At 41.9% G+C, this 18253-nt stretch overlaps 1 protein-coding gene across 7 annotated transcripts in view; it reads left to right on the top strand.

The window, feature by feature from the left end:
* ST6GAL1 (ST6 beta-galactoside alpha-2,6-sialyltransferase 1) overlaps positions 1-17545 on the top strand; it is a 119210-nt gene extending 101665 nt beyond the window's left edge. For all 7 annotated transcript variants that reach the window (XM_072640366.1, XM_072640370.1, XM_072640368.1 and 4 more), the window contains 3 exons: positions 11859-11960; positions 12786-12960; positions 14896-17545. In XM_072640366.1, coding sequence (XP_072496467.1) covers positions 11859-11960; positions 12786-12960; positions 14896-15137 — 519 coding nt within the window. In that variant the 3' untranslated portion in view covers positions 15138-17545. The remainder of the gene's footprint in view (positions 1-11858; positions 11961-12785; positions 12961-14895) is intronic.
* The last annotated feature ends 708 nt before the right edge of the window (positions 17546-18253 follow it).

Here is an 18253-nt window from a genome sequence, read left to right on the forward strand (position 1 = left end):
GAGGAAAGAGTTTTTGAATTTCTTTGTATCCCCAGTGTTCTTCTTTCCTTCCTTCCTTCCTTCCTTCCTTCCTTCCTTCCTTCCTTCCTTCCTTCCTTCCTTCCTTCCTTCCTTCCTTCCTTCCTTCCTTCCTTTCTTGTGTAATATATCCTCAGACAAGAGAGCTGCCCAGTGTGGGCTGATGTTGAGGAAGTCTTCATGAAGGAGGTGACATCATAAAGCTAGAAGAGATTTTAGAGAATAGGAGAATATACTCATGTATATGAGAATACTCAGTATCCAGAGAATAGATCCCTTAGGAAGTATGATCTCTTCAAAGCAGTTTCAGCCACATTGCAGAGAGCCTTGAATGCCAATCTATTGTCTATAGAGTATAAGCTCATCAAAGTATGGGGCTATTTTACATTTGTCTTTGTGTGCCCAGAAACTGGCACCATGCTGACACAGAGTAGGTGCTTAATAAATGCTTATTAATTGATTGATTGATACTTCCCATCTTTTCTCATTTCCCAGATACCAAAATGGGCTCTTAGCTAAATTGCTGGAAGGAACCACCAGAAATTAAGCATTCCAGTCTCTGACTCCATATAACTGGTTTTTAAATAGCCAAGAGAGACTATTTTCCTCTTTCTTTTAGAGGTCTGTCACAATGGACCATCTCTATCTATCTCTGATAACTTGTCAGAGTGTTTAACCATCCTTAACTTCAGAGGGTATTATCAATCAGTCAGTCATTCAGAACTGATTAAATGCTTACTGGGTACCAGTAAGTGGAGGGGAGGGAAGGGAAAAGAAGAGAGAGAAATAGAGAAGAAGGAGATGGAGGAAAGGGAGGAGGATAAGGAGGAGGAGGAGGATGTGAAGGAGGAGGATGGGGAGGAGGAAGAGAAGTTAACTCTTCCTTGTGTGGGGATAGAATATGTACGCATATCACCATCAAGTATTTAGTAAGAACCTACTATGTGCCAGGCACTGTTAGTCCCTGGGGATATGAAGACAAAGTGAAGTAGTCCCTGTCTTCAGAGAGCTTCAAGTTCTATCTGCATCCCCACCTACTCAACCAAGAAGCATTTCCTTGCTTATCTGCTCCAGCAAGTCAGATAGATGGTCTGCCTTGGAGAGGGCAGCTTTATGAGATGTGAACTGTTCTAGCAAGGCAAAACAGGCAGTTTTGTTCCCAGCAGGGAGACAGGCTCATTTCTGAGAAAGGAGTTAACATAGTAGGAAGGTCTCCTGTGATTGCTCCCTTATCTGTCAATGACCCCAATGTTAACTGCCCTGAATATTTTCTTGGAAAAATCTTTCCTACCTATACCAACCCATGAGAACTTTCTCTCTCTCTCTCTCTCTCTCTCTCTCTCTCTCTCTCTCTCTCTCTCTCTCTCTCTCTCTCTCTCTCTTCCTTCTCCTTCCCTCTCCTTCCCCATCTCTTCATCCTCCTTTTCCTCTCCCTTTCTTTCTCCCTCCCTCCTCCTCCTTCTCTATTTCTTTCTTCCATTGCCTCTACCTCTTCATCTCCCTTTTCCTCTCTCTCTTTCTTTCTCTCTCCCCCTTCCTTCTTCATTGCTCTCTCTCCCTCAATCTTTCCATCTCTCCTTCCCTTCTCCTATTTCCTGGCTTGTCTGTGTTTCTTATGAGGCTATTAATCTTGGACAACCTTATCACATCCCTTCTACAGTTGTCCTGAATATTTTTCTAATAGATTTTTTATAATTTTAAAAACATAACCTAGATTTTTTTCTGTATCTCTCCCCCCTCCCCATTTCTTCCTTTCTACTACTTATAACACATACTTTTTCCTGTGTATGAAATCTTCCTGGTTCTATTTACTTTGCTCTGTATCAGCTCACATGACTTCCCATACTTCTCTTTTTTTCTTGTGATTCAGGAACATGAGATTTGTTTTTATGGAATTCCAACTCAAGTCAGCAAGTATTTTATTGAGCCCTGACTTTGTACCTTCTATATCTCTCCTACATTCCCCAGTTACATTAAGGTGTGATTTTACACCCAACAGAAAAATAACTTGTCTCTTTCCTCCAGTAGGGGCAACTAGTGGAGTGGTGCACAGAGCCTGGGCCTGGAGACAGAAAGACTCATCTTCCTGAGTTCAAATCTGGCCTCAGACACTTACTAGTGTGATGTTACACAAGTCACTTACCCCTGTTTGCCTTAGTTTCCTCATCTGTAAAGTGAACTGGAAAAGGAACTGGCAAACCACTTTAGCATCTCTGACAAGAAAACCCCAAATGTCCTGAAGAGTTGAACACAACTGAAACAACTAAACAATAAATTCCCTCCAAAAGAATTTGCATCTTTAAACAAAGTGAAACAATTGTGGTAGCTCTAGGAAAGAAACAAGTTAATTAAGTCCAGGAAGTATGTCCCCTGAGTGCCCAGCCCTGTTCTAGTCACTCTGGGGAAGACTAGAGAAGGGAAAGACCTAATCTCTGAGTCACGTCAGATTGGGAAGATGAGACCCAGGGGGAATGATAAGAAAACAATAGGAAAGGCTTAGGACCTCAAACTGGGACAGCCCAGAGGAGTGAAAAACATGGATACCTAAACAAGCAATGGCTTGACTTCCCAAGGCTCTGAATCACAAGGGTGCTTCATTTTTATACCAAAACTCTTTGGGGCCTGAGCTCTAGAAATTACAGAGGCCATTGTCCCAGACTTCATTATGTCATCATAAGATGATAGAGCTAGATGGAACTGAGAAGTCATCTGGTCCTGCCCCTGCCCCTTCATTTTACAGAAGGGGCTAAGTCAGAATTAGAATCCAGTTCTCCTGACTCTCTTGTTTGGCACTAATATTCTTTCCTCTGAGGGCTAGGATTATGATTACAATACAGGGTCCTCTTAAAGTATTAAGTACTCCCCCACCTCCGATGACACATCAGGTTTCATTTGCCCTTATTGGTTGCTATAAAGTTTAGGGCTCAGGAATGATTTTCTTCCTTTTTTTGTTATTTTAATTTTATTAATGTCTTATTTTTGCATAGTCTTCATTTCTGAATACATTCTTTCCCTCCTCTACTCAAAGTATTGTCTGTTGTTACAAAGAATTTTTTAAAAGAAAAAAAGTAGTTTTGAAAAGCTAGCTGAAACATATACTGAGTCTGACAGCATATGAAGTGTTTCACACCCATAGTTCCCCACCTTAGCAAAGAAAGGAAAGAGGTTCATTTTCTCATCTCTTCTTCAATCAATTAGTAAACATTCATTTTTTAAACATTTTAACTTATTTTTTTTGTTTTTGACACTTTTCTTTTTAAATTTTGAGTTCCGAATTCTCTCCCTACCTCTCACTTCTCCTCCACCCACTGAGAAGGCAAGCAATACATTATTAATTATACGTGTGAAATGTTATCCTGAAAGTCTGATTAAAGTAGAGGCAACAGGCTAAATGCATACATTTTTATAAATTCTCTCTAAAGTAACAGTACATGGATTCCATGGAGCCAGGATCAGAACCTGGCTGCCCAGTACAGAAATCATCTGGCTTAAATACATTCTACCATGAGAAAGAAACTCTCTTAGTTGAACAAGTGGTAAATTTACCAAGACAAGACAACTAACAAAGCAGTGTCAGTTGGTTTTTATGATTCCAGGCTGTGTGAATTTCCTCTAACATAAGTCTCTGTGACATAAAATAAGGAGAAAGTTCCTATGACTTTGGTGGCAGGCATCCTGTCATAAACAGGTCCTTGACGTTGGTGACGCAAGAAAGGGTATCTTTAACAGAGTTGACAAAATTGAAATTACAACCCAGGACCGCTGTGTTTTTTCCTTATCATTAGTATGCCATAAAAAAAAAAGTCTTGTAAGAAAATTACTAAGTCAGCCCCATTTGCTTCACTGACACCAAAAGGCATTCTCTGAGTTTACTTCAGATAACAAAAGAGTCTATTAGGTCCAGACTCTTCTTAATTCAAGCTTTGGCCTTATTAAAGTCCAAAATTTATATTAAATATTATAAGAAATAATGTAAAACATATTTCCATAGTAGCCATGTTTTTTAAAAGCAAGAAAAATAAAGAAAGTCAGAAAATTATACTTCCGTTTGCAGAGTTTATCAGTTCTTTCTGGAGGTAGACAGCATTTTTTCATCATGAGTTCTTTAATCAGTCAACATTCTAAAAGCACCTACTATGGGCCAGGCGCCATGCTAAGTTCTGTGGCACTCCTCTCCCCCTCCCCCATTTATGTTATAACTATAATTATATAATTATAATGGCATATATTGTTTTCTTTAGGTTGCTTCTTTTACTTTCTTCCAGTTCATGTAAATCTTCTTTTGCTTCTCTGAATTCTTCATACTAGTGGTTTCTTATGACATTGTAACATTCAGTGTGTTACATTGTATTCATATACCACAGTTTAGTCAATCCTCAGTGTGTGGGCATCTACTTTGTTTCCAGTTCTTTCCTGTGACAGAAAGTGTCAGAAGCCATTTTTGGCATCCCAGAAGCCCCTCAGCTTTCTTTACTCCTTGGGATCTGTGACACTTTTGCAATGAAACCAGAGTTCCTGATGGCTTAATTTCAGTGAAGTCTAAGCCAGTGGATCTTTACTGAGCAGCTTATGTTGTCAGTTGGACAAGAAAAGGAAACATGGACCTTGAGCTCAGGAAACTAATCCATAGTCTAGCGGAGGATCTAAAACACAGGGGCCAGTGAAATATGGAGAGCAGATATGGACTCAGCTAAGGCATGTGGCATAGACAGCAAGGATGCAGAGGTCACTGGGATGCAGGGCTAGGGAAGTGCCTCCAGAATCTCAGGAGTGAAATTCAAGCCTAAACATTGTCAGACTTTGGTTGCCTCCCCTATATGTTTCCTTGCAGTCTATCTAGAGCAACCGCTGACATATAAGATGCCTGGTGGGTATTTGAAATTATAGATTGGGCAGAGATGTCTGAGTTCCTTTAGTCTGATAGCCTTCTCCTCCCCTCCAGTCCAGCTGGTAAAGCATGAGACCAACTCATGAGGCTCAGAGAAGCAGTGGATGTAAGGGTGCAGTGAAATGCATTCTACCTTGGACTCCAGGGGCCTGGGTTCAAGTTCTGGCTCTGCCCCTTACTACTTGTATAACTTAGGGCTCATTCCTCATCTGAAAATTGAGGTAGTTGGACTAAACCAGGAGTGGAAAAATTGCAGGTCACATGTAGCCCTCTAGGTCCTCAAGTGTGGCCCTTTGACTGAAGCCAAACTTCATAAACTTAATAAAAGGATTTGTTCTACAAAACTTGGGACTCAATCAAAAGGCCACACCTGAGGACCTAGAAGGCCACAGGCTTCCCACCCCTGGAATAGATGGTCTCTAGTGTTTCTCTCAGCTTTTGATTTATGAGCCTTTCCTGATCCTTTCATGTCTCCAAAATTATCTTTACATTAAAAAATATACTTATATGTAGATCAATTCTTTCCTAAAAGAATGTAACCTTCTTCAAGGCAGGAACAGGTTCATTTTTGTCTTTGCATCCCCAAACCCTAGCGTGTGCCTAGGACCCAAAGACAATTCGGATTCCTCCTGTTCCCCTTAGTGTTTTTTATTAGGTAGTGAGCTTCATGTCCCTGGAAGTGTTGGAGCAGAACTGACTGACTCTGGAGGGGATCGCTACATTTGGTGAAAGATCGGCCTAGACAGCTGAGGCCCCTTCCCTGTCTGGGATTCTGGGGTTTTGTCCAGATTGGAAGTATCTGCAAAACTAATTTATGCTGCAGTGTTAGTGACAGCTTATGAAAAGGTGACCAAGGAAATGGCAGTATTTTTTTTACCCATGTGCCTGATTTCCCCTCTGTACAAAATTTTCCATCTCTCAGCCTTCCCAGGAATAGTTGCCTGGAAAGGGAACTACTTAATCCGAATGAATGACTTTCTAATAGTCGATTTCCAGGCACTTGGTCAGACCAGTGGAACAGGGGACCTTCCAATCACTGCATATAAACAGTTACCCAGTCTGCCTAAATCTAAGGCCAGTCTTGCCTGGAACCTCAGCTCAGGGTTATTGGTGCTAAGAATAAACTCCTTGGGGACCCTTAGAGACTGTTTCTCTCCCATTGCCTGGAACTTTGCCAGTTCAGCGTGAATCTCAGTTCCTGGTTGGTGACTAATGAAAAAATGCATTAAAGGCTCTTTCCTCATTCTCTCTTTATCAGAGACTGTGGTGAAAAACATCCTGCAGTCTCAGACTTGGGTTTCTGTCCCGCCTCAGGCACATCCTAGCTTAGAGACCAGGCTAGTCATTAGACCTCTCTGAGCCTCAGTTTTCTCACCCATAAAATGGGACTGACTATACACTCCAACTTGCAGCATTGTTTCAAGGAAAGGATTTTGTCAACCCTGACATGCTCAATACTGTGATGCTAACAAGTCAGGCCATTTTGGAGTAGTCTCCACACCCCATTTCAGTTCCCTTTCCTTTAACATTCCAGGAACCTGCCCACCCAACTAATTTCATTCATGATCTAAAAAAAGTAAGGCTCATGTACTAAAATGCAATGAATTGGATGGGGGAGGCTGGAAGGTGAAGCATTCAATGTCTTTTCTCCCCTTCATTGTCCTTACCTTCAACATTTGGCCTGTAAAGCCCTTCACAGCTTGAACTCCATCTGCCGTACTAGCTTTATGACACAAAAACCTCCTTCATGGGCTCTATGGTTCAACCACAGTGACTGTTCCTCATACATGGCATACCATTTCCCATCTCCATACCTTCATACTGGCCATCATTCATGCCAGGAATGGATTCTCTCCCCACCTCTGCCCAGTGGAAAACCTGTTTTTCAAGGTTCACATGAGTTCTTTCCTTTCCTCCCTGCCTGTCCCTCCAGTATGCTATTAGTGCCTCATTCCCCTACCCCCAAATGATCTGGTATCTATTTTATATGTATGTACTGACCCCCCTCCCCCCAAATAAGCTCTTTGGACAGAGGGACTGTTGCATTTCTAGCACCTACCACATTGCTTTCCCATAGTGGATACTGAATATGACAGTTGTGGATTGATTAAATATTGCTAAGAAGGGGAAGGGACAGTTAGGTGGCACAGTGAGTGGATAGTGTGCCAGGCCTAGAGTCAGGAAGAGCTGAGTTCAAATCTGGCTTCAGATACTTATTAACTGTGTGACCCTGGGCAAGTCACTTCACCCAATCAGTTTCCTCATCTGTCAAATGATCTGGAGAAGGAAATGGTAAACCAGTCCAGTATCTTTGCCAAGAAAACCCCAAATGAGGTCACAGAGAATCAGGCATGACTGAAAGGACCAAACCACAGCAGCAAGGAGGGGACATTCTTTTTACTTTGAATAATATTCTCAGTTTGGTAGAGGAGTTTCCCAAGTATTTAAAAATTCCATTATTACATTTCAGCTTTAATTTTGGTATAACATTTACCTCTTGAAATTATATTATCTATCTTTTAGAGATGCATTTTATGGATGCCTTTTAAAATATATGACAGTCCCTTCTCAGCCCCCTCCTGATTGAATCCTTCCCATTAGGCAAAAGCATCCTATTCAGAAGCCTTGCTTAACACAACATTGTGTTCCGATGGTCCCCCACCTCTCTGCAGTGGGAAGAGGGGAAGGGGAAGTGGTAATGTTTCAGTGCCTTTTCTTTAAGACCCAGACTAGCTTTTTTCCATTACTTAGAGTTCAACTTCCTTTGAGTCATCTTTTTGTTCACATCAGCTCTGTTTCTACCCCACTACAAGTCTTTTCGGTGTCAGAATAGATTCTATTTGATGATAATTTTTTCTTTTGCTTTCCTACAAGCAGCTCCTTTATATGATGCACTGAGGAAGGCAAAGCTCATGTACATCTGTAAAATGGGAAAGTAGGTCTCCGTGGCCTCTGCAATCCCTTCCAGATCTCAGTTGTTGACTGTAGTGCTGTGATGCTGTGCATGCTGTTTCTCCCCATCTTTGAGATTGATTCAGGACTCAGAGATACAGAAACACCATTAGAGAATAAGCCATGAGCCCAAAGGGTTTTTCTAAAGGAGAAAGAATACGAAAAAACCAACCCCATATTAAAATGTAGAGCAAAGGCGGACTCCCTTTCCTCCAGAATGAAATGAAACTTGTTTGGCTGAGGAATGAGGCGGGTCCCGTGTACCTGAACCTGAGGTGCCTAGAAAGTGTCCTGTCAGTCAAAGGGGATAGGAGAAGCATTGCTAAAAATGAACCAAAGAGAAAGAATTTCAGAGGAAAGCTCAGGTAATCTGAGCAGCCTTGAATGGAATATGGGGAATTTATTAAATACTTTTTCTTTTAAAAAGTAAGCTATATATCATAGAGGTCTGCATTTTGTTAAGGAGTTCTCATTTTTGGTTCTATGTTATATGTGGAAATCTTTGTTACTTTGGTGGTCACTAAATTCAGAATTAAAAAAATTCAAGCTACCAGGTAGAAAAGTAAGATTTAAACTATAAAAATATATAATATGTTATAATTACATATTATATATAATAATATATTCTATAAAAATAGAAAAAATGATCACTTAAAACTACAAAATAGACACAAATAGGCTTCAAGTTGCAGAGTAGAAATAAAAGAAGGGACTGGGTGCTTTGAGGAGGACGGGTTCCCCCTTCCTTGAAGCACATTAAGCAAAGTCTGGATGACTAGCGAGGCAGGTGTGGTAGTGGGCGGGAAGACTTTTGGGTGGACCAGATGGTAATGACCTTTTTGCCTTCAGGTTCTCTGATTCTGTGAAACTATTCAGCCCAGCCCAAAATTGAGAAAACAAAGTTATTAACAGGAAATGGTATGTGTTGGTTGCCTTGTTGGAGCCAGAGCTGTTTTTACTCTCCCCACACGTGATGAAAAGCATTCAGCACATACTTTTCTCATGCTTCCCCCCCACCTTTCAGTAAAGTGACAACACTGCCTATTTTTTAAAAGGATACAAATAAGTACTGAAGGAAAACCCCTCCGATCTGTTCTGTCCAATCAAGTGACTCTTAACCCTGCTCTCACGATCTTTTATTTTTTTGTTTCCATGAAGAGTTATTTTTAAAAAGCAGGGGTGGAGTAAGTCAGTAACTCATGCTACTCAAAGAGGTTTGGCGGGGTAAGGGTGAGAAAAAAGCTATACTGTGTGCTGTGGGTCCTTAACCTTCTTTGTGTCATTGACTCTTTGGCAGTTAAGGGACCCCAACATTTTTTTAAAGGCTTAAAAAAATATACAGGATTGCAAAGGTTATATTGAAAGACAGTTATCAAAAATTTTTTTTAAGTTCATGGATCCCACATTAAGAACCCCTGCTTCATGTGGAGAAGCATCTACATAGTTAATGGCCTGGAATCTTTTAACCTCTTGCTACTGCATGCTGCAGGGACACAGAAGCATTGACCACCTCTGATATCTTGAGTGTTAATACCTGGTGGTTCATTCATTTATGTTGTTCAGTCGTTTTTCAGTTGTGTCTGACTCTTCTTTGTGATCCCATTTGGGGCTTTCTTGGCAAAGATACTGGAATGGTTTTGCCATTTCCTTCTCTAGCTCATTTTACAGATGAGGAAACTGAGGCAAAGAGGATAGAGTGATTTCCCCAGGGTCACACAGCTAGTAAGTGCTGAGGCCAGATTTGAATTCAGGAAGATGAGTCTTCCTGACTTCAGGCTTAGCTGTCTATCCACTGCATTCCCTAGCAGCCTTGTTTCATTTATAGACCCATTGGAAGAACCAGAAACTGCTTTTATTCTTATCAACCAGTATTTCCGAATTCATTTGAACTTGGAATCATGAAGACCTAGGTACAAATCTTGCCCCAGCCATGTGTGGGCTGTGCAACCTTGAGCAAGTCACTGCTCTTCTGTGAGCCTCAGTTTTCTCATCTGTAAAATGAGGGAGCTGAGCTCACTGACTTCTAAGGTCCTTTCTAGATCTAAATTTAGGATCCTTTGATCATATTTTTATTTTTATTGATATTTCTTGTTTTGCTGTCACCAGCATTTTCAAATCCATTCTTTCCTCTTACCCCACCCAGTGAGCCATACTTTGTAACAAAAAAGAAAAAAAAAAGAGATGAGTCTGATTTTTTACATAATATTCCATTACCCATACTTCCCTGATTCCATACCAAAGAAGAGGGAAGTGCATTTTTTTTATGTTTTAAATCAGTGCCAAGCTTGGTCATTATAATTATGCAGTGTGTGTGTGTGTATGTGTGTGTGTGTGTGTGTGTGTGTGTGTGTGTGTGTGTGTGTGTGTGTGTATAAAACTGTCTATAGAATAAATACCAAATAGTACACATACCAAATAGTATACATACCAAAAGGGCAGTTTAGGGAGGGTGGACACTGGCACCTGGGGGGATTGGGCAGGGCTTCATGTAGAAGAAGCCATTTGAACTGAGATTCTATGAGGCAAAGGTGAGGAGGGAATCATGAATTCTAGGCACTGGGGACAGCCTTGGAAAGGCACAGAGATGGGAGATGGGGGAATCATATTCATTTGGTTCAGTTCCACAAGGTGTTATACACATACGCTTGGCACTAGAAGAGATTCAAATTTTAGGTAAGACCCATCCTATAAATAGACCAAGATGGCTCACAACTAATGCAGGGACATGTAGTAGGTGCTGCATGCATTCTTTTGTTAAAAAATTGGTTGAGTATTTTATTTTCCCCCAATTACATGCAAAAACAATTTTTAACATTCATTTTTAAGACTTTGAGTTCCAAATTCTCTCCCTTCCTCCCTCTCCATCCCCTCTCATTGAGGAGGCAAGCAGTTCAATATAGGTAATACATGTGTAGTCATGCAAAACATATTTCCACTTAGTTATGTTGTGAAAGAAAACATAGACCCCCCCCCCCCCAAAGAAACCCAAAAACCAAGACAAGTAAAGAAAGTTAAAAAAGTGTGCTTCAGTCTGTATTGAGACACCATCAGTTCTTTCTCTGGGGATGGATGGCATTTTTCATCCTAAGCCCTTCAGAGTTGTGTTGGATCATTGTATCGCTCAGAACAGCTAAGTCATTCACAGTTGATCATCCCACAACATGGCTATTACTTTGCACGCAGTACATTTCACTCTGCATCAGCCCATGTAAGTCTTTCCAAGTTTTTCTGAGAACATCCTGCTCATCATTTCTTATAGCACAATAGTATTTCATCACAATCACATATTCTCCAGTGGATGGACATCCCCTCAGTTTCCAATTCTTTGCCACCAGAAAAGGCGCTGCTTGCATTCTAAAATACTCGTTTTGTTGTTGTTATACTAAACATATGGTCATCCAGCCTCCAAGGAACTTTAGGAACCCGCCACCTCTCAAGGCAATCTGACTCAATTTGAGACAGCTTTAATTATTAGGAATTTCCCCTGATATTAAGCCCAGATTGGCCTCTTTGCTTTGGACCCTCCAACTGCTTTCTGATGGGGCAACCCTTCATGGGAGCCATCATGACTCCTCTCAGTCTTCTCTGCTCCTGGCCAACTGTTTCTGGGTCTATTAATTTCTCTTTATCTGACATAGACTTCAGTTTGTCTTCCTCTGGATACTACCTTTTCTAAAGTTTTGAAGGGTCATATGTCACCCCAGACTACTTGAACACAAAGTGCTGTTTCATGTTCTTTTGTTGTTTAGTTGTGTCCAACTCTTCATGACCCCATTTGGGGTTTTCTTGGCAAAGATACTGGAGTGGTTTGCCTTTTCCTTCTCTAGCTCATTTTATGGATGAGGAGCTGAGGCAAATAGGGTTAAGTGACTTGTCCAGGGTCACACAACTAGTAAATGTCTGAATCCAGATTTGAACTCAGAAAGACACTGTGGCGTCACTTGGCTTCCTATATATGCACAACTCTAATGCCTGTGTTTTCTCTTGTCTCTCATCTCAGTTGGTAACTTCAGCCAAGCACAACTTTCTTCAGGACAGTTTATATAAAGAAGGAATCTTAATTGTGTGGGACCCCTCTCCATATCATTCTGACATCCCGGAGGTAAGCGGGAAGTCTCAAGCAGAGGGTGATCAGAATGGTGAGGACACTGTTGAATATATTGACTTCAGATTGACTGAAGGAACTGACTCTGTTTAACCTGGGGAAGAGCAGAGAGGATGTAGTAGGAATGTGATATCTATCTGCAAATACCCTACCAGGGCTGTTGTTAAATAAGAGAGATTAAGCTTATTTTGCTTGGCCCTGGAGGACTGAACGAGGAGCAGTGGGGGAAAGCTAGAGAGAGAGAGCTATCCAGAAATGGAGTGACTTTCTTGCAGTTTAGTGGGTTCCCTCTCACTGGAAATTTGTCCGACCCAGTCCTTTAGCACTGATATTCTATTATGGTTTACGGTGACCCCTAGAATATTATAGCTATGTTAGCAGAAAGATCTTATCTGTCTCCAGGCATGGAAGGGCATCTACAACAAAAAGAAATTCCAAGATCGTAATAAAGGCGTTAGAAGATGGATAGAGGTCATCTGGTCCATGGTCCAGGGAAATGAGTCATAGGTTTCTAGCTGTAGAACTGGAGGAGACCAGGAGAACTTTTAATCCAATCCTCTCATTTTACAGAGGAGGAAACTGAGATCCTGGGAGATGACATGACTTGCCCAGTGTTACACGCAGGTGAAATAACCAAGATTCAGTTAACAACCATTTATTAATGACCAGACACCATACTAACTGCTAGGGACACAAAGACCAATTTGCAACAGCCCCTGTTCTCAAGGAGCTAACATTCTAATTGGGGAGATAACCCACTCACACATAGGTATAGACAAGAAATGTAAAGTGTAGACACAAGACCAATATTCTCTTTTTCAGTGGTACAAGAAGCCTGACTACAATTTCTTTCAAAGCTACAAGCAATATCGTAAAGAGAATCCTCAGCAGCCCTTTTACATCCTCAGCCCCAAGATGCCATGGGAGCTTTGGGACATCCTCCAGGAGAATTCCCCAGAGGATATTCAGCCAAATCCCCCATCCTCAGGGATGCTTGGTGAGTTATTTCCAAAAGGTAGTTGGGCATTGGTTTCTAGCAGTGTTGGATTCTGGGTAGCCTTCCCATTGTTCACTTTCCAAATATTCACTGAGCGCCTAGCATGGCCAATATACTATGCTAGATGCTATGAGAGAGAGGGGAATATGATCAAATAGTCAATCAGTAACCGTTTCTTAAACCTTCACTATGGGCCAGGCATTATTGCTTAGTACTGGAGACATAAAAACAAAAGAATGAAACGGTCTGTCCTCTGAGGGCTTACTCCATGGTACTCATAAGCCATCAGTAAGTATCTAATAACTGGTCTACAGTTTAGTGTCCCATGTAAAACCCTACATGGGACAGTCAGTGGGCCAGAGTGCATAGAGTGCCTACGTTGGAGTCAGGAAGGCCCCGGTACAAGCCTTGCTTTTGGCACATGATGACTGTAATCCTGAGCAATTGACAACCTCTGAGTTCCCCAGGCACCCTAAGAGAAGCACCCATTTGAACTGATATCTATTGTGTATCAGAAGTGTCTGGTACTAGGACAAAAGAGAGAAATGGAGCTCTCCCTGGGGAGGGTGAATGGATGCTCCCCTCTAGTGAGAGACCTTTAGAGGCTGAGCAGAATTTTGACCAGTGGGGTAGAGGATCAGGCATCCCAGAAGGAGGAGGTTGAATGGATGGGAAAGCCCAAAGTGAATGAACTTGGGGAATGGCAGTCATAGTATCAGATGCTTGAAGGAATCTTAGAATCTAATCCTCTCTTTTTACAGAAGGGGAAACTGAGGGCCATGGAAATCTAAGGGATTACATAGGGTCTTAGACCTAGAACTAAAAGGGACTTTAGAGATTATCTTTTGGACAGGGCCAGAAAGTGAGATCTGGAGATGAGGAGACTTGCCATGTGGCACAAAGGGAAGGTGTAGTAAAACTTGGATTTAAACCCAGGTTCTCTGGTTATAAACCCAGCGCTTTTTCCACTATACTACAATGCCCACCAAGATTTATCAAGTTTGGACAAAGGGATGGCCGTGGGGGCTGGGGGGAGGAGAGATGTGAAAACCAAAGTCATGAATTTGCTCTTGGTTGCTAGATCTGCCCCACCTTTCCCTTTGCCCTTAGAATCATCCTCTTCTTTTCTGAAGCCTCAGATACTCCTAAGAATTGGAATGATTCCCATGGGCAGCACCTTTATTCTAGGAGAATTCAAGAGGAAATTGAGGTCACACCCATAGTCATTTTCTTGAATGCTCTGGTGCATTGACTTCTCCTGCCCTTGGAGGTAGTTTAGGCTGGGATTAGTTAGGAACTGACCCTCAGATCACAGGAATGCAACTGGTCCTTTGATCCCTAGGTATCAGATCCCATGTTAGGCATGCTAGTGGAGACAGGAGAAAAGATCTGAGTCCCTGGGCTTAGGTCCTTGGGAAGATAAGACTGAGGAATTCCGGGCACTTTGTGTTCCATCCTTTACTGTCTTGCCTGCTCTTTTCAGCACTGGCACTCATCCTCTTCACTGCCTCCTTCTGTCTTCAAGTGCTCTTGTGGCTCTTCTCTTGAAAAAAACTGCCCCCTAATTCTGCCACCCTAGCCCAGATATTGCCCAGTCTCTGCCCTTCCTTTCACTGCCTGGCAGAGTAGTTAGCATGCTGGACATGGACAGCCTGGGTTTGAATCCTGCCATAGAAACTTCCTAGCTGTGTCACCTTGGGCAAGTGGCTTTACCATCCTGCCTTTCAGTTTCCTTCTCTGTAAAATGAGATGAATTGAATTAGACAGATTCTGAGGTTCCTTCTCTGTAGCTCCTATGATTCTAGCTCTCCAAATTTAGTGTTCTTTCTACCATGCCATACTGTTTTTCTATGATGGGGGATTAACTTTTTAACTCTCTCTCCCTCTCCATCTCCTACCTCTCCATTTTTCTCTCTCCATCTCTTTCTTTCTCAGGTATTGTGATCATGATGAACTTCTGTGACAAGGTGGATGTATATGAATTTTTGCCCTCAAAGCGTAAAACAGACATTTGTTACTACTACCAGCGCTTCTTTGACAGTGCGTGCACTATGGGTGCCTACCATCCCCTTCTCTTTGAGAAGAACATGGTGAAGCACCTCAACCAAGGGCCAGATGAGGACATTTACCTGAAAGGGAAGGTGACGGTATCTGGATTCCGGAATATCCACTGCTAACATCTGGGCAAGTCCCTGGTCTGCTTCGCCCTCCCCTGCCTTCTTCTGCTGACCCAAAGGCCTTTTCCGAAGCACGTCTGAAGCTCAAGTTTCCCCTCTGCTACTCTACTGCTGGGAAGCTGCTCCCTTCATTTTGATTGCATCCTGTAGCTTCTGTCCCGCTGGTCTAGCACAGAAGGCTGAGGTCAGAGAAGATGGGCACATCCTGTCTTTTTATGCAGAGCTAAGGGACTGTGGGAGCCTGAGGGTCAAACCCAGATGCACAAGGGCTCCTTCTCCAAAAGACCCTTCCTAGGGCTCTCCATAAGGCGCACTTCCCTGGTCAGCTTTGGTCCCTGAAGTTAGAAGCAATACCCAGTTCTTTCCCCACCCCAGATGAGGCTGTACCCTCTTGCTGGTGCAGTCCAGTAATCATGGTGTAGGGATTCACATTCTCCTCTTGGCAGCCATCAGAGGCCTGAAGGACTTGATTGGATCTGACTTTGGCTAAATGGTACCCATCTGGGAGTATCAAGCCAAAAAAGCATTTGTTTTTTCTTGTCTCAAAATATTTTCCTTTCAGGAAGTCAGCTGGTAACAATACCATTCCCCTTTGCCATCCCCAGCCCTCAAGTCCTCTAGGTGAGGTATGTAACCTCTTACTCTGGAGGCTGACCTGCAGTGAGCCTGGACTAGACTGACACAGAGAAAGCCACTGTGGCACCACTCAGCTACTCTCTGTGCATGCTTCCTGTCTTGGGGTTGGGCCCCAGCTCTGCCTCTTTCTGGTAGGATGTTGGGAAGATCACGTTATCTCTCTGAGCCTCAGTTTCCTCATCTGTAAAATGGGGATAATAAAGCTACCTACCTCACAGGTTTGTTGTGGGGGCTCCAAGAAGAGAATGTCTATAAAGTGCTTAGTAACTGTAAAGTGTTCTCTGAATGTGAATCGGTATTGTTAATGGTTTGTTTTCCTATATAGCTGATTGTCTATGTTCTCTAAAGTCTACCACTGGAGGAGAGCAATATATGTTTTTAAACTTGCAGTGTTTGGTTGACATGGAGTCATAGGAGCATAGGATTTAGAACAGAAAGGATCTTAGCGACTGTCTAGTCAAGTTCTACTGATTCCCAGGGATCCATGGACAGATTTCAAGCGGTCCATGACCTTGGATAAGAAAAAGTGGCATCTTTATTTTTACTAAACTCTCCCTGAAATCGTGCATTTCCTTTGATTATGAATGTAGGTGATAAAACATTATTCTGAGAAGGGTCTACACATTTCGTTGGACTTCCTAAGGGGTCCATAACACAGAAAAGGCAAAGAACCCCCAATCTAGTCCACACCCTCATCTTACACATGATTTTGGCTGAGCTCTAGGGAGATTAAATGATTTTTTTTCCCCAAGTATACACAGACAGGAAATAGCAAAGTTGCAATTTGCATCCTGATCTACTGACTCAAATCCAGCTTGTTTTCTAAGACACCACTGGTTTTTCCTGATCACCCTCTGTGCCTAGCCCTATGCCAGGCTCCACTGCCTGGGAGAGAAGTGGCGGGGACATGGTTACTCAATCTAGTGTGAGACAAGGAGCTTATCTACATAGGACAACCAAAGCAAGGCAGTGTGTGATTCAAATACAAGTAAGCTCATTGAAGGGCGATCACATGGAATTATTACAGGTAGCAAATGCTCCTGGAACAGCCCACACTTGGGGAGAGTGGTGGAGGCGCCATTATATTTGATTTCTAAGATCTCTTCCAATTCTTAAGCTTCTGACTCTAAGACTCAGTTTCCCTTTAATGCCTATGCTCAGATGTGATATTACTTTTGAATCTATGTCACCTTCTGGGCTTTTAATTTTTTTTTAAAGGACTCTGAACCTTGGGCATTTCCTGCTCTGTTCTCTGACTCATTGGCAAAATTGTTCTGATATTTGATTCTGAGATACAAAAAGGCAGTAAAGTGAGATCATTGAGGTTTTTCAGTGGGGATGCTGGGAATAGTAGCTGTGATAGTCAGAAATTAGTCTTCTATCTAAATGTTCCACTTAATTTAAGGAAGTTTCTTGAGGCTGCAATATTTTGAAATCTATATTCTCTATATGGAGAAATAAGGTGAAATAAGATTGAAATATAATTACTTCAGTGTTGGTTAATCATGACTATAAGATTTCCATGACTTGGTGCTGTGGGCAGGTCTTGTATTTGAGTAGGATTTTATCTTAATTCCCATGTTGAAATCTGTCATCCCACAGCATATCTGTCTAATCCTTTCAACTAATCATGTAAACTTCTAGGGTTGACTTAGAGTTGCAATAGCAGACCCGGAAACTTCTGGGTTCCAGAAGACCCGAGAAAGCTGTGGAAATTAACTGGGAATAGCCAAAGAAATTGTACAAATTTTAATAAATTTTGTTTTATAAAAGTTGATCTCTTTCTTTTTTTTCAAACGTTGATATTGTCAGGATTCTTGAATCTATGAATGTGGGGACTTCTTCATTTTGCAGTTTGCCACCTATTACCCCTAAGGGTAAATTTAAAGCCCTTGGTCTAGAATTTAAAGCCCCTTCATACAAATGCTCTTGGAGTTATGCATTTATCGGGCTTTCAGAGGGTGTCCCAAAAGTCTTAGTGCAGTTGGAAGTTTCTTAAAGCTTCATCTTGTATTTCTAGCAGTTTCTGGCATATAGCAGGCACTCAATAAATGCTTCTTGATTGGTTGATTGATTGATAACTGCCCTTAGAGGCCATTTAGCCACCACCCCCCTTATTTTGCAGATGAGGAAACCCAGGTCTAACCAATCAATCAACAAGCATTTATGAAGTATCTACTATGTGCCAGATGCCATGCTGAGGGCTGAGGTTACAAAGGCAAAAATGAAGCTATCCTTGCCCTCAAGGAGTTTCTGTTCTATGAAGGAGATAACAGGCACACACAGAGAGATCTGTACAAAACCTATGTAAAATAGATGTCTAAATACAAGATCATTTTGGGGGAAGCCAAGTTCCTGAGAGGTGATGCTTGAGCTAATCTCCAAAGGAAAGAAAGGCTTCTAAGGGGCAGAAGACCTTGAGAGTGAAGAATGAACAAATGAAGTCTTTATTAAATACTCTGTTCCAGACATTGTTCAAA

This window comes from Notamacropus eugenii, chromosome 2 (genome assembly GCF_028372415.1).
Source record: "Notamacropus eugenii isolate mMacEug1 chromosome 2, mMacEug1.pri_v2, whole genome shotgun sequence".
NCBI lineage: Eukaryota > Metazoa > Chordata > Mammalia > Diprotodontia > Macropodidae > Notamacropus > Notamacropus eugenii.